This window comes from Plectropomus leopardus, chromosome 6, assembly GCF_026936395.1.
Source record: "Plectropomus leopardus strain MGB_pleo_1.0 chromosome 6, ASM2693639v1, whole genome shotgun sequence".
In the NCBI taxonomy this organism is placed as follows: Eukaryota; Metazoa; Chordata; class Actinopteri; order Perciformes; family Serranidae; genus Plectropomus; species Plectropomus leopardus.
In genome coordinates, this window is record NC_142181.1 from 32,288,680 (window position 1) to 32,316,447 (window position 27,768).

Sequence of the window (27,768 nt, forward strand, 5' to 3'; positions counted from 1 at the left end):
ATCATGAGTGTGTCCTCTTGGTTCTCCTCCAGGTGATTCGTATCCTGAAGGAGCTGAAGCAGAAATATCCTGACAAGGAGCTGGACCAGCTGGTGGAGCTGGCCAACTACTACGCACTGCTGCACCAACAGAAGAGCAGAGCCTTTTACCGTATACAGGTAACACACACACACACAGCATTATTCATAAACAGTCCCTGAAGTCAGCACATACAAGGTTGTCCATAAAGTAGTTCAAGAACTTCTGATGTGCGGGAAACACTGCTTTGTGAGCAGTGCGTGCCTTGCTTACCTGCTGCGGCTCGCACGCACCACTGCAGAGCTGCCTGCTGCTACAAATACTGTATTCACACAATTAAAAGTTGCTACTTCACTCGTTTCTTAAACTCAGAATGAGCAGCAGGTCAAATGGAAGAATCCTGTAGCAGAAAATTAGAACAACAAGTTGTTGTAAATCATGTGTGCGGACAGCAGTTTGATTATTCAAAGCTTCTGGAAACGTGGCCTGAAATAGTAAGAATGCACATAATATAACAAAGTTGAGTGTCTCATTAAGTATCTACAAAAATCTGACTGAAAATAAATCTTCACAACTATTAGAAACCGAGTTCAAACACAGCTCATTTTGAAGGAAACAGCATTTCTCCAGACTGTGTGGGCGTGGCAGATCAGGTTTTGATTGACACCTCCTTAGATCCAACCTCTGTCAACTGTCTCTCGTCTTCACGAAAGCCATGTAGCAAAGCAGAGTCGGTACAGCCCTATCTGTCCCAGCCCAGAATGACATTGCCATGTCTGGTAACATTACATCTACAGTATTGAAAGGAGTGCTGTTAAATTAGTGTTTTAAAAGTGGCATGGCTCCTTTAGAGAAGGGCAGTGTCTGTATGTATGTGTTAGTGATACAAGTGTCAGCGAATGCATTGGAGCAGAGCAGAACCCTAACCCGAACCCTGAAGTTACTTCCGCCGCAAATCTCTCCAGTGCTTGCTGACTAAAGTTGGGGAGCTGAAGCAGGAGAGCTATCAAGTATCAAGTATCACCTGACTTTTGATTGGCTTTATCCATATTACATAATATGGACTGGAGATAACAACGCCCAAATCAACCCAGCCTGAGGAAACTGTGAAAAAACTAAAATGACTATATTCCCAATCTGGATTTAGGCCAATCTCTGGTAATTTCTGATTGTTTTATTATGCACATAAGACCCGAAATTAGATATTAAGATAGTTTTGGATGATTTGGGTTTTTAGGCGCTTTATATGAAAAATAAACTCTAATAGTGTAAGGCAGACGTACATTATTCTTTCATGTAATGCACTTTCAGATTGTTTTATGCACTGCATGTTTATTTTCAGTTTTGCACATTGTGTGTGTGTGTGTGTGTGTGTGTGTGTGTGTGTGTGTGTGTGTGTATTGTACCTTTGTGTTTCTTTCCTGAAACAGAACACCTATGAATGCATAAGTGTCCTCTTGTGGGATAATTAAGTTTATTACTACTGTGACTATATATACAGCCGTGCAAGCTACTGCATTTTCAACGACAGGACCCTGCATATGTTTCACCACAAAAAAAAAAAGTGTTGTCAGAGGGCTTTTATTTTGAAATGGGGGGGGGGGGGGAATTAAAAATAGATATTTATAATGCCTCCTCCTGTCTATCCCCATCAAGGCGACTCGTATGATGATCGGAGCTGGAAACGTCCTGAAGAAGCACGCAGCTGACCACGCTCGCCGCACAGTCATTACTGATGAGGAAGCACCAGAAGAAGAAGACCTGGGGATCTGCAGCCGCATCTCCTTTGAAAGCGCCCACAGTCAGTGTATGGAGAACTGTGGCATCCTCACACTTGCTGTCGTCTGCCAAGGTACTGAAATAATTTACACTGAGTTCATATCATACACCAGAAGAGGTTGAGACTGCTCTCTCTTCTTCAAATGAATTCTCACATTTAAACTGTCATTTGTTCTGTGTTCTCAATGTTCTCATTGCAGAACTGTCTCATTATATAACAGAACGGTAAACATTGCAGCTTCTGTGTGTTATGTATGTTGTGCTGTTTAGGGGGTCTGGGAGAGAACACCTTCTACGTGGACTACAGGACAGAGGACGGTTCAGCCAACGCCGGGTCAGATTACGAGTACAGCGAAGGAACACTGGTGTTCAAACCTGGAGAGACCCGCAAAGAGATCAAGGTGAGTGAAGAAGAGCGGGAGACGAGGAGGTAGACAGAGGAGAGTTAGACACAGTGGGAATGGAGAGAAACATTTTGACACTGTGCGCTAAAACATCACAAACCACCTAAAAGAAGAAACCTGGTCTCAGAGGGCTCATGAGGGCCGTGCCCAGATGTTGTTAACATTCAGGGCTTAAACCCAGGGGAGGTCAGAGGGCTCTCTGTCCCAAGGAGATTTTTTCTTCGCATTTACGGCAGGAATATGAAGTATTGGTCAAGCCATTTGAGATCATAAAATGCCTAAGTGCCTATGCCATAAAATGATAGATGGATAGATCTTGTGATGGATTTTGATTACATATTTTATTTTGTTGGTAATAGTTGTATAATCTCAATATTACACTCGATGGTGTGCTTTAGCGTCATTTGTGGCACTGCAATGATGCTTGCAGACCGCATCACTGTCAAATGACGTTAAGGCAAGCTCTCAATTGTAACATTACTTAATTAAGGCCTTGATTAGATACGATTTTTTTTTGTTTGTCTGTCACAACGGATCTTTTAGAAGAGTTTTACATAAACACTTGATTCTTTCAATGCGATATTTAATGAATTGGATTGTTTGCATACTTCTTCCTTCATTTTAAAGATGTAATATATAATACATCCAGATTTTTCATTGTAAAACCCACTAAACACAAACACAATACACTTTTTAAAGTCCTACATTTGGACTCTGTGCTGTCCTTCATAAAGTCTGGTTTGGGTTCGATGTGACAGTATGGAGACCGCACTATTGAAAGATTAATTAAAGTTTTTTGAGATGAGATAAAAGTTTAATGATCCCTGTGGGGAAATTGAAGAAGTAGACGATCATATATAATGAAACAGGATATCTGTCAGTTCAGCCTGAAGGCTTTGAGCTCAAAATGTGTCTTTGCTGAAATACTGGAGACACAAGCTGATTCGTTTTCACCTCTAAAACCACCTCTCACACTCGGAGGTCAGTAAGTTACCAGTAGGGATACACCACATTGGATTTTTTGCCGCTATATGATGTGCCCATAAACAACTCATTTGTCGGTTAACTGATACTAGTATCGATATATCCATTTTTCCCCACCTAATCTTAGTGAAGTCTCCTCTGTAGAGGAATTAACATCATAGTCTGCATACTCTTATCTGAATATCCGAACCAGCAGATGAAGACATAAAATACAGTGATTTTCAAAGTATGTAAAATTCGTTCATTGTGCAAAATAAGATAAATACTTTAACTAAGGGTTGATGTTTTGTACATGTTCACTTTTTTTAATACAAAAATGCAATAATTAAAATATTGGTTTGTGATGTCGGTAGAAATCAGCATCTTAGCCGTATCCGATATTTCATTTTAAAGTTAATCTCGACTGATACCGATGACGTGTCGATAATATTGTGCATCCCTAGTTCCCAGCTAACCAAAGAGCTCCGGACTGAGATGAGTTTTACTTTGTGGAGCTGCATCAACATGCCTCTGAGTGGTCTGCAGTGTGGCTGTAAAATCTGGAATAGTATCCGAGGGGGGGAGTAACAGTCCCAGCAGGAGATGAGGTGACTAATCTCTGCTACTGTACTTTACCTTATGAACCAGAGAGGCTCTGCGGGTATCAAACAGAGGGCAGCCCCCCCCAGACACAGCCTGTCTTCACGAGGCATCCAGGTTGTATCTGCCGCTCTCTCTAGCCAAGCTGTGACCACTGAGTCTGTACATAGTCAATGTCTTTCTCCCGTGTATTGTTTATTTATAGCCAAATAGCACTGACGTTTGCTTTGAGTATTTGTGATGGATGTCCAATAGTTAATGTAATGTTCTTTTTCTTTAGCTCTAATTTGGTTGGGCCAGATTGGAGGAGAGCCTCAGCACCACCTGGCTGAGGAGACTCTTCTCTATGTTCTCCTCTTGGCAGTGAAGAGCTTTGTGGTGGTAGGAGTTGGGCTCGCTTGCTTGTAAGTGTTTGTAGAACTTGATGGCCCTTTTTGGAATCAGAATTAAAAGGGGAAATTGTCCTAGTTCAGCCCTGCAGCCATTGTTGGGCGTGTTCCTGAGGACTTTGAGGATGCTCTTACAGAACTCAGTGTGAAGGGTTTCAATTGGGTGTTAGTCCCATTTTTCAAAGTCCTGATTTACAAGAGGACCCAAAACTTTACTACCATACAGTATTATTGGTTCAGTTTTTGAGTCAGATTCTGATGGGTATATTAATGTTTGAAGACTTTTTTTCTAGCATAGAAGGCCTTTCTCCCCTTGTCTCTGAGATCATTCAGGGCCAGATTGAAATTTCCTGTAGAGGTAATGTTTAGTCCCAAACATGTGTAGATGTGTGTGTGTTGGATGTCGGTTAGGCCCAGCAAAAACCTATTAGGGTTTTGCTGACATCTGGGTCGTTTCTGGAAGACCATTACCCTAGTCCTCTCCAGATGAACTGACGGGGCCCCAGAACTGACAGAAGTTTTGCAGATGACCTAGTTGCTGTTGTAGGGCCTTTTTAGATGGAGCCAGCAATATAAGATCATCTGCAAAGAGCAGGCATTTAATCTCTGTTTCAGACAGGGTGAGGCCGGGGATATCTGATTGTTCTAGTGATTTTGCCAGATCATCAATATAAATATTAAACAGGGTGGGGCTGAGACTGCAGCACTGTTTCACCCCTCTAATCTGGGGAAAGAAATCTGTTTCCACATTTTTTATTTGTATACATTGTTTCAATTATATCATAGATTTCCTCCCTACACCTTTTTTCAATTAATTTCAGGTACAGACCATTATGCAAAATTGAGTCAAATTTGAAATTGACAAAACAAGAACATTTTCTTCTTGTTTTAGTGGAAATGTTTATTAACGAGGGTGTGGAGGGTATAGATATGGTCTGTAGTTCTATGTTGTGATTTAAATCCAATCTGACTCTTGATCAGGACATTATGTAGGAAGTCTTGCAGTCGGCTGCTAAGGACGCTGCAGAATAACTTCCCCAGGTTGCTGCTCACACATATGCCTCTGTAATTGTTTGGGTCAAATTTGTTTCCATTTGCTCCAGATGTCAGGGAAATGTCCAATACACAGAACAATGTTGAATAGTTTTAACATGGCAGTTTTGAGCTTATGGTTGCTAAATTTCATCATTTCATTTAAGATACCATCAGGACCACTGGCCTTATTTGGCTGTATTGCCTGGATTTTAGACAATAGCTCCTCTTCAGTAATTTGGTGGTCTGAAGGATTCTGGTTGTCTTTAACAACTAATTATAAATTTGTAATTTGTTGAGGAGATTATTTTGGGCTGAATCCAGTTTTATAATACTATGTTACTACTATGTTTTTTCCATATTTCACCATTTTGAATAGCCGATTTTTCTTTGTGTGGTTTGTTGAAAGAGTGCCATTTTTTTCCAGAAATGATTTGAGTCAGTAGACTTCAGTTGTAGCAAGTTGATGTTGCTCATGCTGCTCCCTTTCTGTTCTGAGTGTTGTTCTGTATAATTTCAGTGTTTCCCAATATTGGATGCCAGGCTCAGGATTGTCAGTTTGTCTGTGTTTTTGATTTGATACATTTCTGAGTGGTTTTTTTTTTCAGATGTCTGTAGTCTGTCTCTCTCTCTCTCTCTCTCTCTCTCTCTCTCTCTCTCTCTCTCTCTGCATGCAAGAACCATTGCCATGTAAACGTCCCCGGAAAAAGAGTCTGACGATAAAGGAAATGTATTGTGTCAAAGTGTTTCAGAGACGGAGAGAAAATGTTGCTGATGGTTTAGCCTTCTGCTAACCAGAGCTAGCTGGGCTCAGACTCTGTGATCGGGTCCAGAGCTCAGACATCCGGGGAAAACTTGGAGTAGAGCCGCTGCTCCTTTGCGTCGAGAGAGGCCAGCTGAGGTGGTTTGGGCATCTGATCAGGAGGCCTCCTGGGGGCTTCTTGTCAGTTTTTCTGGGAATGTCCAACTGGTAGTTTGCCCCCGGGCAGACCCAGAACACACTGGAGGGATTATATTTCTCATCCAGTCTGGGAACGCCTTGGGTCCCTCAGAAGGAGCTGGAAAGTGTTGCTGGGGAGAGGTACATCTAGAATACTTTCCTCAGCTTGTTACCCCTGCAACCCGGCCCCAGATAAGCATAGGTAAATGGATGGATGGCTAACCAGAGCGAAAGCCTCAAGGGTGCAGCTTCAACTTCATGTCAATGTGACTAATGTTAACTAGAGTCTCACCATGTCCTCCACCTCACTCCTCGTCACTGCAGAACACCAAAAACACTGGGTTGCTGTATGAAGTGTGTGCATATGAACATCGCCGTCTGGTCGGAGGGGTTTTGGACAGATAGGTGGGAGCTGCAGGAGGGTTAGGGTAAAGGTTGGGTTTTTATCTTTTCCAGATTTTTGAATGAATGAATGAAACCTTTATTACCCAAAGGGGAAATTTTTATTTGCAATATTGAGCATTAAACCCATCAACACAACACTAAACATAAAGGCAAGAGACATTAAAAAAAGTCTCATCACTGAGATATCAATTGAAGACATCAGGTTCAAAAAGTGCTAGTTCTGGTCCATGTGATTACAGCTTGTTAAAGCCCCAATGAAACAGCAGTTCAAGTGTCTTTAGCTTCGGCACTATGGGGTTTTTCTCAGTAAAATGGAATATTTTAATGATGTACAGTCACAAAAGACATTTAAATTAAATCCTTTGCTTCCCTTAGATTTTAGTGCAATACAGAGCTACAGCAGACTGTTGGTTCCACACACATCCCCTTCACTGTTAGATCAGAAGGAGGACAAGGAAGCTATGAATGAATTAGACCTCTGCCACATTGTTTTGTAAATGAAAACAAAGATTTTGCCCTCTGACATCCAAACACTCATCACTTCCTGTCTCTCAATATCGCTCTGTTTGCTACTACAACCCACAAGCAGTGAAGTGCGGTTTTATACGCCCGGTGCAGGATGAGTCATCAGACATGGATGGATGAGTCATCAGACATTTAAAACCACTGTACCTGGTTTCACAGGAAGAGCTTTTGATGTAAAAATACTCTGATATAGATTTTTTTAACATATATTTGGCATATAACAAGATAAATGATCAGTTAACACAAGTGCACAGTATTCAACTTTGGAAAATGTATTTGTCTTTAAAGGGGACTTCTTTACCTGAGCTCTTAAGGTAAGAGTGCGTATTCAGACCATGAAGTGTGCAGTGGATCGTTTGTGTCCTGGTCTACCTACCACCCTCTGTAATCTGATTATTTTCAAAGAATAATGAATAAAGTAATCCCATTAAAATTTAGAAAAAGTGCCCTCAAAACCCGTCTTTTGCTTCCAATGATTCAGCACTAATAATCGCAACACATCATTGAGTCTAATTAAAAAGAAGGCACAAAGTTTGGTGATCAGTCCAAGTGAGCTGCTTCAGAGTTCCCTTTCTCTTTTTTCTGCAATCTGAATTTAAGAAACCACCAATATTACTTTTTCAAAGCGCACTCTGCTGTGTGAATGAAAAGCATAAAGGATGATTGCACAAGGTACAAACGCGTAAAGCCGAGTAATCTCTCCCCCCATTTCAAAGTTTGATGAAAGATCAAAGACGTGTGAGGACGGCGGGGCGAGAGGAGCGTGATGCAAGAGCCGAAGGAGTCACATAAAAGGAGCGTGAGGAGGGTGGACTTAAAAAAAACACACACAGTATAAATGGGCTCATCCAGCATGAGTGAATAAATGGAGAAATGTTTAGTGAGTACATTGCAAAGGTCAGTATTGTCCATTTGTCCTACCAGCGGATTTCAACGATCACAGTGTCAGAACTGAGCAGCAGGCAAACCAATTCAACCTCAACGTCTCACTCAGTTTCACTCTGCTCCCCACAGATTAAACAAAAAAGGTCCAATCAGAGGCCTTGTTCTCAGCCCCAAGAATTATAATTGTTATATATGTAAAAAAAGGAGTTGGCCGTTTATTGCAGTTATGCTGCGTTCATGTGATGTCAGAAATTCGTAGTTTCAGATTTGTGAAGTCGTTCTTACGACTTTGTTGTGTTCATGTGCTTTGAGGTGGTAAAGTGGGAACAACATGAAACCTACAAAGAAGATGGGTTGAATTTTAATGTTAAGGTTGAGGTTGATAGTTTTTTCTGGTTTATTTATATCTTTATATATCATTTTATTTTTATATATTATATTTGTATAGATATCTTTATGTAATGTAGGTCACTCTATATGGACAGCAGCCAATATTATTACCATATTACATTTTACGTGATCAAAAGGTTTCTTATCATTGACCAAACACTGACTTTTTCCCGCCATATTTAAGCATTTATGATGCCAATTTGGCGACTTGTATTATAAAATTAGGTTGTTATCAGTGTTAGTATACTCACCTGGTATGCTTTATAGTTAAAAGTTTGTTTGCTTGCTACAGATAATAGATACGTATACTAAAATGTGCAACTACTAAAAGTAAATGATAACTGCTAGGAATAAAATAATGAAATATTTAATTTTTTACCATCAATTGTTAACACTGTGTCCATGCTTTTCGCCATTTCTGCTGCCCTGAAACATCACGCAAACATTACAAATCAGCAGCTCGGGTATTATCCAAATTTACTAATTTCCTATTTGTAGGTACAACATATGCTTATAACTTGTAAATACGACATTTCCAAGGAGCACGTGAAGGCAGCATTACATTAATGAGACTTATTTGCAACACAGTGATGAAATGAACATACAGCAGATTATTACAGTAATGCCAGTGAAGTCTAAAAATAGTGATGCAGATGACAGAAAAAACATCTGAGTGAATGTCTGTCGCACTGATCAGTGTTTCACTGTACAGTCTGTCTTAGTTTACTGTAAGGTCAGAGTGGTTGTGATCAAATAAAATCAAAACACGTTTACTCGTCACACTCGCAGTCATACACAGTTCAAGGTGCAGTGAAATTTTTTCATGCCTACCTCCAGGAGGCAAATAAAGCCGTATTCTCACAGGACTAGATTTAGCAGGGGATCTCGTGTGATTTTGAAATAACCCCCTATATCCAGTCCATATTCCATTCAGTTTTGTTGACGTTATCATCATGATATAATGCCCACAGTCATTGTAACTTCACTCTACAAAAAACAGAAACTCTGCACAACACCACCCGCTGTCATGTGTGTTAATCTCCTTTTCCTATTAACGTTGGTCAGCCAAAAAGAACTGATTCAGGCACAACTTTTCACACCATCCATCTCATCATTTTTCAAGGTTACATTCTCTGATTGATTTGAGCTTTGTCTGCATGTTGGTCTTCATTCTGTGTAGCAACATGAGCTTCCTGCATCCAAAATAGTGTCAAAACATTCATTTATAATCACCAAACCAGCCTCTGTAAATATCGACCAGTAAAGAGGCAGAAATGAGGTGCAGAGAAAACAGAAAATCTAAGTACGACCCCAAATCACAGAGATGTCAATTTGCTTGAAACTAATATCATCACATAACCTTTGCGTTTGGCGAAATATGGTAGGTAATTTGCGGTGGAACTTTAACTTGATAAATTATGTCCATGGCAGATTCACATAAGATTAATCATCTCATACAACCTCTACAATTATTACAAATTACCAGAGGTCCCCCAATGTGAACAGGCTCAACTAAGAAATAGAAAAAGACTGAAAACAACACAGCAGTGGCTGAGACTTTTCAGATGAAGTGCATTACCAAAACACTATGCAAATTTGAAAATCACCAGCGCATTAATGGAAAACACAAATGCGAAGACCACAACACATGTTATGATGTGTTGCAATTATTAGAAAAGTCCCAGTGGAAGTGAGCGTCAACAGATGTCGACAATAAAACAGGCCGGATATTGTTGCCTGCACGTTATCATTACCTACACATGTGGAAGAGGAACATTCCAACCAGACTCCAACCTGCATTTAGAGCTGAAGAGAGAGAATATTGGACTGACATTCATAAGGTTGACACAAACACAAAAGACTCCTAATGACTGATCGTGTTGCTTTGTAACTGCTGGATGTGGAAATAAGTAACTTTTTGCTAACAAATTCATCATGTCAACTGAAAAGGTGGTCAGCAGTCATTGCACCTTTAAGCAAAAACTTACAATACATACTCACTTAAGTGACTTGACTGTTGAAAACATAGAATGTATATAAGGATGGACGACGTGTCTTCACTTCCTCCCACTGTACAAAAAGGAAGGCAAAATATTCTGGATCATGCGCTGGTAACATCATTTGAAGCTAGAGTCTGTGCAGTAGTGATCTCTGTCGCATCAAGTTCCTGGCCATACACGAGTCAAACCAATCCCGAGCGGCGCAATCTGTTGTAAGCACACTGATTGATGTTTGATATTGACCAATTGACCAATTGACCAACTGATGTCAGTGCCGGAAAAAACTCTTTTTAAAGCATAAAAGAACAAATATAAAACCAACTTTATTAATGATCATCTATGGGAAACATTTGTTTAACACTGATTTAAGTTTTTAGTGTGGCTCATGTCCCATTCAACATATTATTTAACATGGAGGATGACGTGTTTATGACCTATACTGCAGCCAGCCACCAGGGGGCAATCGAGATGTTTTAATTTTTTTTTTTTTTTATTTTTTTTTTTTATATTGTGATCAGATGATAACAATTCCATATAGATGAGGGAAAGTAACTGAAGCCTCTGTTTGTGTGTTTGCTGAAGGAGATGCTCTCAGCCCTGCATCGTCTTTTTCAGCACAAGCATCCAGAGAGGACTGATGTCAGTTCATTTTAAATTCATAACATTAAAGTGCAGCTCACATAATAACAAAAGACTTTTTTTCTTGTAGGTGACTAAAAGGATTCTGCATATTAAATTATATATAGATTGTGCATAAAGGCATCTCATAAATGCACATTAAATTGTAAGAGTTACTCTACTACCAATGAAACACATTTAGTCATGAGTTCTAATGACTACAAATTGATAGAAACATTTTTAACACAGCTTCTCATTTTGCCAGTTTAAGCACAATAATTCACTCTTATGGGCTCTGATATAGAAAGTTCTGGACCCTCCTCATCTTATTTTGTTGCTTGTGTATGGAATTGAAACAATTAAAAAACTTTACATGCATGACTAAAAGTAACGACTTCCTGTCTCTTTCATCTCTGTCATCTCTAGGTCGGCATCATCGATGATGACATATTCGAAGAGGATGAGCACTTCTTTGTGCGCCTGCTGAATCTGCGTGTTGGTGACGCTGAAGGGATGTTCGAGAGCGACGAAGTGGGTGCCACCCCCAAAGCTCGCTTGGTCGAGCCCCTGGTTGCTACAGTGACCATCCTAGATGACGACCACGCTGGTATCTTCACATTCAGTGAGCGCATGGTGCGGGTGAGCGAGAGCGTGGGCACCATGGAGGTGACGGTGGTGCGCAACTCAGGTGCTCGCGGCACTGTCATCCTGCCATACCACACTGATTCAGGCACCGCCAAGGCTGGGCAGGACTTTGAGGATGCCCGAGGAGAGCTGGAGTTTACCAACGACCAGACCACGTGAGTCAGACTAATCTTTATTATTTTTGTATGATTAATTTATCCCCAAATGTTTCTACATTTTAGATTTTTATGCCTTCGTGCCCGCAATAGCTGTTGCAGGAGCCATTATGTTTTCAGGTTGTCTGTCAGGTTGTCTGAGATGAGGAAATTTCTTAAAATTTAGCACAAATGTCCTCTTAGACTCAACGATGAACTGATTACACTTTGGTGGTCATAGGACAAAGTCCAAGGTTACTGTAACTTTGTCTGTCTCATTCACTGTGACCTTGTGTTTGTCTTATTCTCGTGAATACAAATATATCTTAAGTACACCTTTGGGGAGTTTCCTCAAATTTGGCAGAAAACATCCACACGGATTCAACTATAAACACGATTTTGGTTGTCAAAGGTCAAGGTCAATGTGACCTTGCATCCGTCTCATTCTCGTGAGCACAATATCTCGAAAACACCTTCAAGGAGTTTCCTCAAATTTGGCACAAACATCCACTTGAACTCAAGAATGAACTGATTAGAATGTGGTGGTCCCTGTGACCTCACAAAACATGTTTATGTCCACAAATCAAGAATTCATATGCTAATTATGACAGAATTTCACACAAATGTCTAAGATAAAAAATGATGAAGTGATGACATTTTATATCAAAGAGGGAAAAGGTCAAGTGTGACATCATAATGTTTTGCAAAAACCCTTTTCTGGCCATTACTCAGCGTCATATCTCAGGGACAGAAGGGGAGACATTTGGTCAGATACTGAATTGGTGACACTAATCTTGAAACTGTGCTGGTCGTAGAGATCTTCTGTGTGTGATGTGTCTGTGTTGTCACAGACATGGATGTAAATGGTAAGTGCAACTTTGCTTGTGCATGAAGGCATAAAATTGCGAGGTGGTAATTTTAGTTTACGTTCGAAGAGTCTCTGCTTAGCCTCTGTCTTCTTTTGGACACAAAGCTGCTGTGTTGGCATTTATTTGCTTCACTCAATAGTATGTTGACTTTCTTAGTTAGAAAAATAAGTAGAGTATTTATGGATTCTCAAGTAACATATTTCAATCCCACCTGTTAACATACTTGTAGGATCATGTTAACCCTTTAAAACCTGAGCAAATTGGCTTGATTTCTTTCAAAAACATGGAAGAAGGCCATGAGCAACTTAGCAAGAAATCACAAAAAAAAACTGCAAGAAGTTGGTTAAAAGTCACATTAAAAATTACCTGAAATTTTCCCCAAAATAGAAAAAAGAAACAGGAAATTAACTGAAAAAATAGCTAAAATAAAACAAAAAACAATGATTATGGATATTAATAACATCTATTCTTATCTATTTATATAACATGATATAAAGTTTATGATTATAATGAGAAATATCTTTTTCTTGATATTTCTTCTAGTTATTCGATATTTTTTTAATGATTGTCTCTCTTTTTTAGAAGATCATTTTCAGGTTATTTCATGCCAAGTGGCTTATTGCCTTTTCCCATGCTCTGGAAAAGAAATCAAACCACACATTTCAAAGGTTTAAACAGTTGTAAAAGGCATCTAAAGGCAGCACAAAAAAACATGTCAATCTAGGTTTCAAAGGGTTAAGTCAGGTGGCACATGTCTATATATTACAGCCCTGAGGCTCCCTGCAGTCGTTAATGAAGTACCTCTGCAGAGGTCTCCACCTTTGAGAAAGATCACAATGTTTGATTGCTGCTGAGCGAAACCTCGACGCTGCCTCTTAAATTAACACCAGCACAAAAAAAGGAGGTTTTTGATCCCGCCTTTGTCCTCCTCTTCTTTCTTGTCATCACCCTTTACTCCTTTCCCATCCTCCTCATCTCGACTCCTTCTCACTTATTTATTCTCACCTCTTCTCTCATCTTTTTTTTCTACTCTTCACCTCACGCAACTCCATCTTTTGTCTTGCCCTCCTTCTTCATCCTTTTGCTTGCTCTACAACATCCTTTCTATTTTTCACTTGATGGGAGGTGCAGGTTCAGGTTTAATCCAAATTTGAGTGAAGAGCGAGAGTTTGTTTTTTGGAGTGTTCAGGTCTTTAATTGCTGGGTGATCGTAGTGTGAATGTTTATTTAGCCGCAAAAATGAGTGACACCTCAGTTGCAATGAATGCAATTACACAGACTTGAATGACCTGTTTGTGAGGGTATGAACATATTTAGAATATATTGTTTACATGAGCACAGAGAAATTAGGTTATTCATATTCACAATATGCATGCAGGTTTCTTTCAAAAGAACTTCAGTTGGCATATTTGGGTTTCTCATAAATGGAATATGATGTTAATATGAAGAACTAAAGTAAATATAAACACCTCAGTCAGCTTAAACAGGCTCAAACTGATGCAGACAAGCACCTCAGCGACCCCGTAGCCATAGAAACTTACTCACTCCTGCCCGGGTGTGCCAGAGGAGAGAAAATATCTTCACTTTCTACATTCATAATTTTGAATTCAAAATTGTCACTCAGCTGCTCTGTTTACGTGCGCATGCAAACATCAGGTCATATAAGAGGACATCCCATTTAAACATTTGACCCAAATTCTTCAATCAGATTGATTTAAATCAGCTTAAGAAAAAGTGTGCACGTAAATGCAGCTACTGACTATGTTAACATGCACAAAATATACTTTTTTTTGTCTTGATTCTGAAAAAGACAATATCTCCACTAGGCTGTTTACATGGCTGCTGAAAATGAATATTTTACTAATATTTCTGCTTACCTGCAGCCATGCATATTCTGATTAGCATGCTTAAACATGTCATTTTTCACGTCAAAAACATGGTAAAGTGGAATGCCTGGAGCCACTTGTGACATTTTGCTTCTTTGCAACAAAATGGGATTTGTTTTCAGTTTTCCACTGGTAGTGGACTTATGCAACCATGCAAACACAACCTTGTTCTTTCATTCCTTTAACCAGCTTATATTTGCAAATGTCCTAGAACCTGTTGATATCCAAGGCTTTCATAATGTAGGTGTGTTTCTTCTTCTGACCAGAAATGTGTGCTTGTCTTTTGGGTATGCATCTCTACCCAACAACCTTGCAAACTAGTTGTTTTCTGTACAATGCATTAATGTCAACACACAGCAGACCGTAAACAGACACGCACACACACACACACATACATATTTATAATGAATTGGTAAGGCTTTGACAATGGTGCATTTCTTAGTTTCAGAAGGTCTGGCTTTCTGTTTGTGCAGCACTTGTGACAAACTCGATCGGACTGTTGCTTGTGTGACCCCGGCAGCTCTGAGCTAATGTAAACTGACAGGTTCACTGACTGACAGAGACCTGGATTATCTGACATAGGGCTGCTGATGAGTGAGTGGATCTCGAGTATGTTTCTGTAACAATGTAAAGATTTATACGTGATATTTCTCACAGTTTCAGCACCACCTCGGTTCTGCCCTTAAGGGGAAACTTATTCCAATTTGTTCTTCCTGTGGTTAATGATGGCCCAGTCAGCAGGTCTGAATATATGTCAAGGCCTCCAACCAAATACCTGCCACTGGACTGACAACATTGTTGCCTTTCCACCTCATTTGCAGCCACTGGCTTCCTCTTTCTACCTTCTCTGCCCCTTGTGGCCTTGCTTGCTTGTCTTGTGAGGAGACTCCCTCCTCTTGACTGCAGCATGTCTATTAGAATCATAGTGAAGACCTGCTGGGAACCCAGATCTGTCTTCATCCTCCAGTCTGTCTCTGGATCCGAGAGCTCTGCTTGTTGTCTTTTTTTTCTCCTCCACATTTCTATCTTGCTTTCTCATGACCAGGATGCTGCAGGGCTTTCCTGTTTTCCAACCCATTTTCTCTCCTCTACTACCTCAGAGAGATTTGCAAATACTTATGCAGTCATGCTTGGTTGTGACCATAGACTGTATAAATGATGGACTTATATACTAAGAAGTAATCCATTGATTTGCACACTGTGTATTAAAGCCTTGAGTTGGGTATTTCAGTTGTTGCATCTTGGTTTTTTTGGAGCCAGAAGGGACCATATATGGACGAGAGGTTGGAGCTGTAGAGGAGCGAGAGCTGGATATGACTGAGGGTCAAGTGACGCAACACAGACAGCCTGTCACTCAAAAACAACCCTGTCCCTAAATATGCGTTACTTTAAGCCCTAATAAAATGTCAGCAGGAGAGTTGTTTATAAATTGTACAGTTGGAGCAAGCCTCAAGTAGCCATTGGAGGAACTGCAGTTTTTGGCACTTTTGAGTTGGCTTCATGTTTCAAGCCCAGGTGGCAGATAAATTATCTTCAGCTTTCATTTATGACTGGTTCAACTGCACTCCTCTTGTGTGATTTTGTTTAACTGTTTTGCGAACTTGCTTGACCCCGCAATACCTTAAGTGAAGGTCGATCGCCAGATATTGCTTATTTGGAGATTTTAACGTATTTGATTGACTCAGCAGGTATTGTTAAGCTAAGTGTTGTCCAGGGTTTACCACAAATTCACTCATTTGTCATTGCCCGCCACAGTTAAAACATTGGCCACCACAAATGAATTTTTTATTTTTGAAGCTGGACCATTCATTAAGAGCACTGTGAAAATATCTTTATACTGCTTGGTTATTCATTACACCACACTTATGGAGCGCAGAGTGTAATCCGGGTACATGTGGAGCAGCAGAACATCAGGCGCATTGAAAGTGAAACATCTTTTGGGTCTGAAAGTTTGTTTTCACTCGCAGCAGCTGCTCCTCTCATGCTGATCTGATCTGATCAGCTCTCATTCACTCCACAACTAGCAATGTGCTGCAGAGGAAAAAAAGAGCTAATGGAGAGCTCTGCCTGCACTGCGTTCACAGACAGGCTAAAACCTTGCAATGGTGACATTGCTGTCAGCACATTGGTCATATGATTGCGGCTTTTCCAAATATGTGGGCTTTAAACACATTGCTGGCTCATGATTATGTGTTGTACAAACCCCAATTCCATAAACAGGTTTGTATTTGGGACAGGTGTCTATATGGGACAGTCTATCAATTCTTTTTAACAAAAAACTCCTCCTCAGCAAAGATGGGAAATCAAATTATTTTGGCGAATTGGCTGTATTTTTTTAATCCATTCATTTATTTTCCAAAACATGGGAAGAAGGTAATGAGCAAGAAGTAAAGAAAGAGGAAAGATTAAAAATTTACCAAAAAATTAGGGAAAAAAGAAATAAAGTAAAACAAAAAAGGCCTGAAAATAATCTATGATAATTCTCTAAAATAATTTTAAATATATAATAATGATAAATATGAATATAGTTCACTCAACATTTTTCCTTAGCTTTTTATACAGTATTCTACATCTACTAATATTTTTTTGTCTTTCTTGTTTACTATGCCAATAATACTAATAATATATCTTATTTGGTGCTCATGGTGTCAGTAAAATTAACTGAATGATTGTGCAGAATCTTACCGACCTAACATATTAGTATGTCCATATTAACAATATGATGTGTCAACAATGTACAGTTGAGAGTCCGTTTCAGCAGAGTCTTTGTGGCTCTACCTCTCCTGCCATGCTGTTTTATCATCGTTCTGTCCGCTCATACTCAAGTAATCATCTCCGTCCTTCACTCCTGTCGTCACGCCTCGCATTGCACTCCAGTCAGATTGACTGGATACTGACTGCATCTGTCTGTCTCTCTACCATCTTTCATTTTTCACTTTCTGTCCATCAAGTCTTCACTTAACTGTTTTTCAGTTTTTCAGTTTCCCCTGACTGTGATGGGTCTGCTCTTCTTCTGTTCATGCCTTTTTCTTTCTCCTACACACCTGTCCCTTCTAAATATTGCTCCTTCATACATCCATCCCTTCTTTCAGTCAGCAGTCTGCTTCTCCAATCCTGTTTTTTTTCCAACTCTCTTCCCTCCTTCCCTCCATTGTCTCCCTCCCTTCTTTAACCATTTTGAAACCTGAATGGACATCAGTTTTCTTTTGCTGCATTCAGACACTTCTCACAAGCTATTCAACCCTTTGAAACTGAGCAAATTGGTTTGATTTCTTTTAAAAACAGAGAAAAGAAAGGCAATGACCAACTTGGCAACAAATGTCACACAAACTGCAATAAATTAGTTAACGGTGTTGATGAAAATTATTTCTGAAAAAGTGGTGATGATTATAAGAAAATTATCAAACACTAAAAAACAAAAAGAAAGATATTTTTTATTATTATTATTATTATTATTATTATTATTATTATTATTATTATTACTATTATATTTAAATCATCATTTATATCATTTCTTGCTATTTATCGAGGCCATGTATCATTAAGTTGCTCATTGCCTCCTCATGTTTTGAAAGTCAAACTAGTTTGCTCAGGTTACAAAGGGTTAACCACTATCCCCCTTGCTCTTCATTCTCACCGTCTTCATTTCCTCCTCTGCATCTCTCAGTTTCTTTCCTCTCTCGCTCCATTGCTCCCCCTCTATCTGCTGTCAGCATCCTTTCTCCTCTGTTCTTGTGAGTTGGTTTCACATTTCACTCCTCAGAGACACTAACGGCTCTTGTCGTCATTACTTCATCTTAACTTCCTCTCCTCCAGAACGTAGCCGTTATTTCTCATCACTTCTCTCACTCATCTTTTTCTTTTAATATTTGTGCTCATTTTTATGAATATCTAGCAAAACTCTTTGCATACGGCATGTGGGCAGATAGCAATGAAACAGGTCTCATATTGCGCAGCATTACTATGGTCATACTATTATGGGATAGAAATCATGAGCACTTTCCTGTTAGATCTCCGAGGAGAAGAGGAGATTTGAATGCTCTCCTGTTTCAGAGAGAGAGTTTCTACAACTTCACCCTCCAAACTCTGAAACACAGAGGTTTAAATCAAGAGTATGAGATTAAACATTTTCTCTAAATTAAATGATAATACTTTTATTATTAGGGCTCTTATTGTGCATGTCTTGCTAGACTCTGACACACAAGTATAAGTGAAAATCGGTTTATTAATATAACAGGGTTTTATTTGTTATTATAATAGGTGTGTGTCTTCCCTCATTGGGTATAACTTTTTTCCCTTATTAGAATCTGACCTTCTTCCTTAACTGTGATTTGATCTGTTTTTTGGTGTCTGTTTTAATTGGAGATTACTTCTTTTCTTTCTTAATCTTAATTTAATACAACTTTGAAGATAGATGACGTAGACTGATGATGGATTTTAATATAAGTATAAGGATTTTGACATAAAGATGAATTTTGATTTGAGGAATCTTGATATAATGTTTTTATCAGTTGAGATATGTTTGATGTTTTGTGCTATGGCAGTCACTGTTTTTCTTTCCCTATGTAATTTATTTAATTGTTGACTTGATTTTTTTACTGCCCTGAGTGGTTCAGATGGTTAACCACACCTGCCACCATAGAGCTCGTCAGCCTATTGGTGTGCATTCTGTTTAAAAATAGGTATGTTTTTTTCTTTTCAGACATTTAATTGGATGAAGATCTAAGTAGAATCGAAACATTGTCTTAAATAAACTTGTGTGGCATGGAGTAAGTGCAGGCGTTACCTTTTTCCTCACGCTTGCTATTGTTTGGACTATTACTTGTTAAGTTGCTCTTTGCCCATCTCCATTTTTTTTAAAGAAATCAAGACAATTTGTTTAGGTATCAAAGCGCTAATTGGACACATTAACGATTAACTGGGGGAAAAAAACATCATTACTTCACTTATACCAAAAAAAATCAAACATGTTTTATTTCCTCAATCCAAGCTCACAGCAACACAATGCATTGTCTCCTCTCCTTCTGTTTTCTCCTCTCTTCTCCATTCTTTCTTCATAAATGCCAGTTTATGTGTGGAAAAAGGCATGAACATGGTTTTTGGGTGTATACATCATGAGGACATATCTAAATCTTGTCAAGATTCAACAAAACTGCAGAATCATCCATCATAAGATATGCCCTCTCACTCTCATTCCTTTGTTTTTTTTCAACAAATCTTAGTTTTCTTTTTTATTCTAGTATTTCTGCCTTTCTTTTCTTTACTTTGTTCCTCTGCTCCACCTCAGACTGAATTATTGATACAGTCTCTCTGCATCCTGCCTCCCTCTGCTGTGATTTACACAGCAGCTGGTCCAGATAAGACAACAGGAGGGAGCTCTGTGTGTGTGTGTGTGTGTGTGTGTGTCTGTGTGTCTGTGTGTGTGTGTGTGTGTGTGTGTGTGTGTGTGTGTGTGTGTGTGTGCTCCCCTGCATACATATGAAGTTTGTCGTTAACTCTTTTTTTTCTGTCTTGTTTCTGTGTGTGTGTGTGTGTGTGTGTGTGTGTGTATGCAGTCAAACTTTCCAGGTGCGGATAATTGATGATGAAGAATATGAAAAACATGAAAACTTCTTCATCGTGTTGGAGGAGCCGCGTTGGCTCAAGAGAGGAATTTCAGGTACGTTTAACAGCATGTTTTTTTTCCGTGATTTGATGTGATAGTTTTATTTCATCTCATAGAGAATCTTGACCTATTACAAACAGACAAAGAAAAGCAAGCATGTCCTCTTGGGGAGTCACAGACACACAGACAAGAAACACGTATTTACACTTTCAGAGCATCACATTTAACTTACTATGGCAAAAAAGCTCATAAATCTGCTAACAGATCACCGTAAACAGGCACAATCTTCTTCAAAATCTTCTTCCTCATGAGAGTGATCCAGTGATAGCTATCTGTACATAAATGGATACATTACAACATGAACAGTTATTGGCGAAGTCAAACTTTAAATGGGAATCATTTGCAAAAATGTAAACAAATATGTGAAAAATGGGTTGTGGCCCACAGACCCTCGGGAAAGCAGCTCAGCCTTGCTTCTAATTTATTATGAATTTTTGATCCATTGAAGTTTTATATTTGTAAAACTTTCCTTGAGCTGAGAAAAGCAATTTCAAAATGTGTATATCTGCATATAGTGTATAGGAATGCATGATAATGTTGGCACGTCGGTATCAGCAGATATTGGCTTTAACCCTTTGAAACCTGGATCGACATCAGTTTTCTTGTGTTGTTCGGATGCCTGTCACCTGCATTTAAACCTTGGAGACCTGAACAAATAGGTTTGATTTCTTTGAAACACACGGGGGAAAAGGCAATGAGAAACTTGGCAAGAAATATGTACCACAAATGGCAAGAAACAAGTAAAAGGTGAAAAAAACAATTACCTGGAATTTTCTTCTTAGGGTAAAAAAATAAGGTAAAATGTTTTTTTTTTTTTATTTAAATATTTAGTTATTTAATTTAATATCATTTTTAGCATTGTATTCAACATGCTTGTTTTTCTTACTTTTTAAAAAATATTTTATTTTCAGGTAATTTTCTTTCAACTTTTTGGGAGCCATTTCTTACATTGCTCATTGCCCTCTTAGCATGTTTTTGGGAAAAAATCAAGCCAGTTTGCCCAGGTCTCAAAGGGTTGAAAAGAAATGTGAATTGGTCAACATGCTGATTTCTGCTGATATCACAAACTGATGATTTGTTTTTTAATTGACAGAGTCAACATGTACAAAACATCAACCATAAATTGAAGTATTTTTCTTATTTTGCACAATGAATGAATCTTACATACACTGAAAACCATTGTATTTTATGTCTCCATCTGCTGGTGGGCCATCAGTATAAGAGTATGCATATTATGATTTTAATTCCACTATAGAACAGACTAGATGATCACTAAAATAAGGTTGGGAAAAAAATCCAATATCATGGATCCCCAGTGGTGTAGAATATAAACAATATATGATACAACAACATTTTTTCAAATTCAGTAAAACTTTGTAATCTTTCAGTGTTTATTAGTTCTTGTTTGAATAAGCACTGCTAAGTAAGAAACTGCAAACTTTTATGGAGTTTTAGTTTATGTATTCTGTGTTTTGCTGCAGCCTGTTCATTTTCTTTCGTCTTTTGTTCTGTTTTTGTTTTGTTTTTTCACTGCTTCAGTGACCCACTTCACCCACAGGGATCAGTAAAGTTCTTAGACACAAAGATTTGCACACTTTCAGGGATCCATCCATTCATCCATTACCTGTCTGTCACTAAAGCAACACACAGACTGAGCCGCCTCCTTTTCTCTTTGTGATGTGGAACAAGAGAAAGACACAGAGACACAGAGAGAGGAGTATTTATTTGAATTTCAGAAGATTTTCTTAGAAGTCAGACAGCCGTCGCCGCAGTGTGTTATTAACCAAGAGATTAGAAACACACTTGCAGCTGTCAGATGGAGGGATCAGAGGAGAGATTTTTGTTAATGGTAAATACGACAGTGAAGTTATGTACAGTGGAACTCACTCTTAATTGGCTCTGTGAGTTTGTGTTTGTACTTTCATCTGATCGCGTGGAGTTTGATGTGTTATTAGATGCTGCTGTCAACCTGAACGTGCGCCTTTACTTACGGCTCTTATTTCTCCTCCCTCTCTGTCCTGTTTACAGCTCTGCTGCTGAACCAAGGTAAGACCATCAGATTATCCCCTCTGCTTCACACAGAAGATCACAGCTTTATTTCATTTGTCTGGAAATCTGAGTAGGGCTGCAAGGAAAGATTATTTTTTTTATTATCAATTCATCAATTAATTGTGTTCTATAGAATGTCAGAACTTAAAGATTTTTTTTAACATCTACATGTTGTTTTTATAGAGCAGTATAAGAATACTTTTTTTTAAAAAAAAAATTACAGAAAATGCACAAACAACAACACCAAAAAAACAACAACAATATTTGTTGAAGGCAAAATGTGTGTCAATTTAAGATTTTAAATGTTGTGGTGCTGCAGAGATGTCATGGTCTACACATCATGTTTTACAGACTTATGAAAACGTCTTTGTTTGGTACAGATCCCTGCAAAAAATGCCATCACCTTATTCACCTTATTATGTTTTCCAATGAAAATAAGAAAAGTTATCGGACACAAATCCAATATTGTGCATCCCTATAATATAGGTTAGGTTTAGGAGAATAAGCGCCTGCTGCATCATGCCCGAGGGGGCCAGTCATATCGGCAAACACTTAGCCATAGCATCACAGGACCTCTAAAAGCCAAAGAAGTGTTTTTCCTTTGCAGTTTTGTCAAATATGGATTTTTCAAATTGCCTGAAATGCCACCTCATGCAAGCATAAAAACATTTTTGTGACAAATGGGAGGTTTTTCTTTTTTTAATTGACATGTTTCCATTCGGTGTATTTTATACTTGCAATTTCCATTTGAGCAATTTGAGGGTTATTGGATACCCACCTAACCAAAAGCTGTTTTCATTTAAAATGTCCCAAAAAAAAGGAGTCCCATCTGCTGTAGTTAAGAAAATAATTATTGTTAAAACAGTTATTCCAAATGACTTCTTATTTTTCATATATAGCAAAAATAGAATCTAAAAAGTAATTTATTTCCATTTGCCATAAATTTGAACAGTTTCTCTCGGCTGCAGTTGTTTTTCCTGTAGCCACTCCTGTTTTCTGCTCAGCTGGGACATAGTTTAGTCTGAACCACACTGTAATGACCTGGCTCACTCCTCTGGCATCTCTCTTGGCCCTGCTTGGGGTAGGGATGGGTATTTGTTTGTTTACATTTGGATCACAGCAGAACTGGCCTCTGTGAATCTCAGCGCAGCACAACAGTGGAGCAGTTTAGAAGTAAATGCTTACAAATGAGTTGGCACTCTGCAGTCTGCGCTGTGTGCGTGTGTGTGTGTGTGTGTGCGTGTGTGTGTGTGTGTGTGTGTGTGTGTGTGTGTGTGTGTGTGTGTGTGTGTGTGTGTGTGTGTGTGTGCTGATGCAGATAGATCACTGTGTTTGTGGCCTTGCTGAGACAGCCCAATAGAGTGACTTCTAAGCCTGTCTTGGCTGTAATTTATCATATACATCATACTATATTTCAATATTGTTTTGCTTTTTATGAGTGTAGCTTTGTGTGTTGGAGGCAAAAGAAACTGTGACTGGGATAACTCTAAAACTTTGATTATATGGAAATTGTTCTTGGATTTAATACAAAACTAAGAGAGCAGAGGAAAGATCGAGTCCAGGATGTGTTTATTGATTTTTTTGGATAAGGCAGCCAAATCTCCTCCCTACTAACTGACAACCAATCAATTTATATTCAAATTAGTTGTGAGCAGGAAGTCCTCTGAGCTTGTGGCAAACCATAATGTACAAATGAAAACACCATTTTCTCCAAACATCAGCGGCTGAATTCTGAATCCTAAGGAAACAAGATTTGCCAGTAATGAACCAAACCTGCAGCCAGAACGCTGTTTAGTGCCCAGTAAAGAAGATTTATGTATTAATTTCCCCCATGTGCACAAGTCACTGATATTTTGTTTTTGGTCTGATGAAGTCTTCGAAACTTTGCAAAACTCAAAACACCTCTGCTGCCATTTGAGCTGTCAAGGTCCAGTGTGTAGGATTTAGGGGGATATATTTGGAGAAATGGAAAAACACTGATTTTGTCATGTTAAAGCTGTATTTATTGTATAAACCGTTTTGCTCTGATTTCTATGAACAAATACAAGCAAACACTGAGAAGCTGAAATAAATTTAATCGTTAAAGTCCGATGTTGTCCCAGCCATCTCAGTAAGGGCTGCCTTGCAGAACTTGCAGAACTTGCAGAACTTGCAGAACTTGCACTCTGCCAAGTATTTTCTGCTGTTTGTTGTTTTGCATATGAGTTCTCTGTGGCTATGTAGCCAAACTTACAGAGGAATTGGCATCTCTGCTCCCAAACAACCACACTGCTTCTCTGTGTCGTCTTCATGTATCTAATAGTAGAGGTTGGCAGCTGTGACAAAAAAAGCAAACTACGTTTGACTTACATGCTTGGCTGGATTTAAAGAAGGAAGTTTTACATCCAGTCACAGTAATTATGTTAACAAATAAACCCGTTGTTGTCTTGACCGATTTTGAGTACAACACTAGTTTTAACCGCCTGGTCAGTTTGTTTTTGGGAAGAAGAGACCTCTGTGGCAAGCGATAAAAACATCCTAAACAATGAACACTGAAGGAATTCTAACTTTATGCAGCAGTCCTCACCGTTATATACAACCAAATCCTACACACTGCTCCTGTAACCTCTAATGACTGGCTATTAGAGGCAGCCAGAGCTGAATTCAGAGGCTGAAGTATCAATGAAAAGCGCTCAGAGTGAGAGGCCCTGCAGCATCTTTGTCCTGGAGGTGATTTCTCAGTCACCTCTCGACTGTCACAGCCCGTCCTCTGAGTAAAGTGAAGTAAAGTGAAACCATGTTTGAGTGTGAGTGTGGTCCTCGTGCGTGAGTGTGTGTGTGTGTGTGTGTGTGTGTGTGTGTGTGTGTGTGTGTTGTGTGTGTGTGTGTGTGTGTGTGTGTGTGTGTGTGTGTGTGTGTGTGTGTGTGTGTGTTTATGACAGCTTGAAATAGTGTCAATGAATACTGCAGGGACAGTTGCCATATGCTGCTTTTTTCTTTTACTCCTGCAGTCTTTTCATAATTAAATACGGGCCGCCTTTGAAGAGAGAGGGGAGGGTTATAATCTCTGCCTGCTCCTCACACACACACACACACACACACACACACACACACACACACACACACACACACACACACACACACACACACGCACACACACACACACACACACTCTCCATACTCTGTCAATCCTGAACAGAAGGGTGGAATGAGAAAATGCCTCTTACACACAGGGAGTCTGGCGAGAAGAAGTGTCTCTAAAGCCCTTTGTGGACCACTAGACTTTTACAGCTTCTCTTTGGTGAGGAGAAGAGACTCAGTTATTTATGTAATTTAAACTCTGCTGTCTACTTACATGGCACTGGATCAATAACACAAATTGAGCCTCATGTCAGCTTTAATCCCTTCTTGTTTGAACTTGTTGGTAGCTCTCTCAAATACTGTATGGAGGCCCAGGGAGAAGGATTCACAAGTGGCTCGGTTTTATCAAGAGAAACAAGGTTAAACTTTGCGTAAAGTGATCTGAGCGTCACTTCATCTGTCTTTATATCATTCACCTTTTTTAAACCTGAGCAAATTGGCTTGGGGGGGAGGGGTTTGTTAACATTTTTTAAAAAAGCAGCGCTGTGTCACTCGCAGTCAGTTAAAACATTCCAGAGGAGAACCATCAGTCCGATGCTCTTATGGCATTCAGTTAGGACACAGTGTTAGAGCTAATAAAACTAAAACTAAAAAATGAATCCCTTCTTGTCATCTATTTTTAAAAACAGTAACAGACGAAATACATAGTGCACAGACATGACGCGTCACATGGGAAAAGTGAAGCAGCAGTTTTAACCTGCTACACAGAGCTCTCTTTGCAGCATGTGGTTGCTGCCAGCTTCACTGAGTGTGTAGTGATTTTTGGCCAAGTAATAAGTTGTAGTTGGTTGTAGATGGTTTTGAAAAATGGGCTATAATAATTTGTGCTGAATTAATTAATTGAATCGTTTTAACTACAGAATGCATCAATTTCACTGATGAATTTTCATTTAAAATGTAAAAACAGGGATGCTCTGCTGCTTTACATTTCCTCTGGTACAAAGAGGTATTCATTTCTCTCCTTTTTAAACCAATTGTACTTATTTTTTACATAGTTCTGTTGTTTTTACCTGTTAGATGGCCGTGGAGCCGCACATAGAGAAAAAAATAATAAACCTTAACATTGTTACTTGTACTCTGTTACTCCCCAACCCTGAGTAGCACCAAACATCCATTGTGTACAAGTCATTCTTTGAGCAAAAATGACAAAGGCTCTCTTGTTCCTCTCTTTTCTCACAAAAGGATGTGCTTCACTTTGTTTTATATCATAAAAAACTGAATATCTTTTAAATTAGGAGTGTTTGTCAGACAGAACAAGTCACATGAAGATGTCTCTTCGGATTCTGTGAAGTGGTGGTGGATATTTTTCCTTAACGAATAAACCCTTAATGCCCCTTTTAAGATTATAATCATCATCATCATCATCATCATCATCATCATTTTATACACATGTCAAAGACATAGTGATACAGAATAAAATACAACCACAATGCAACAGAAAGAACATGTGAATGGGAATGGGAAACCGCAAATAAGCTACCTAAAGCTTTTGGGAGGGGGCCCAAACAATTCACATGTAACATCCAAAAAAAACACCACAGTCAAAACAAACAAGACAAAAAAATCACCACATCAAACCCACGTTAATCCAATAGAAGAGTTCCAGCACCAATTTCATGAATGCTCCCAGCACTACCAGAAGAATAAAAAGGAAAAAAGTGTTGCATCAGTCATCTGACAGTACGTGAATACCACATACTGTCTCTACATTAAGCTACCAGATCCAGAGAAGAAAGTCAGCTCTGCCTGGAGAAACCCGAGCCAGGCCAAATAGCAAAAAACACAGACTCATCCACTAAAGGCCTCAGGAGATTAAGAATTCTGGTACTGGAAAATACAGCAAGTTAGAACAAAGCTGCTATAGTATACTTAACTTGGCATTTAATGACAAAACATTTTAGCTGTAAAAATGGGTTATGGGCTGAGCCAGGTAAAATCTTTGGTTGTCAAAAACTGTGGTCACACATGATGTCATTTTTGAACACATTCACCAGCAGAGGTGTTTGAGCTCTGGCGACCAGAGATACGTGAAGTGATTCAGAATACTCTGGCAAGCTAATGTAATGCTCTGCTGTGCCAGCATTATGGCCAAAGCTTGTTTACAGTTTTACTACATTTTGCACATTGCATCAGTTTTATTTCTGTTTGTGTTGTTGCACCACAATTCACCCGACTTTCATCACACTTTCTGACCTGCTTTAAAATGTGTATTGTGCAGTCTGCCACCCACTGAGACCAAGATTTTATTTGAGACTCCTCTCATACAGTCTGTAGGCACCTTAATTGAGCAGATGGCAAATTTAGAGCTGATGCTGTGTTTTGATATAAAGAATAATTTCTGTTTGATACTGAACTTTAGCAAAGTAGCCAAATGTTAGTGTTTACACACCTGCTCTATGTGCTGTCAATCCACCTCTCTAATCTGTCTACGTCACTGTGTTGTTGTTTTTAT

The 27,768-nt window shown here is 39.0% G+C and overlaps 1 protein-coding gene across 5 annotated transcripts in view; it reads left to right on the forward strand.

Annotated features, from left to right (window-relative positions):
- The window catches only part of slc8a2b (solute carrier family 8 member 2b), a 264,636-nt gene that overhangs the window by 223,045 nt on the left and 13,823 nt on the right, over window positions 1-27,768 (forward strand). For all 5 annotated transcript variants that reach the window (XM_088079255.1, XM_088079257.1, XM_088079256.1 and 2 more), the window contains 6 exons: window positions 33-158; window positions 1,675-1,870; window positions 2,068-2,198; window positions 11,375-11,748; window positions 20,038-20,141; window positions 22,176-22,193. In XM_088079255.1, coding sequence (XP_087935381.1) covers window positions 33-158; window positions 1,675-1,870; window positions 2,068-2,198; window positions 11,375-11,748; window positions 20,038-20,141; window positions 22,176-22,193 — 949 coding nt within the window. The remainder of the gene's footprint in view (window positions 1-32; window positions 159-1,674; window positions 1,871-2,067; window positions 2,199-11,374; window positions 11,749-20,037; window positions 20,142-22,175; window positions 22,194-27,768) is intronic.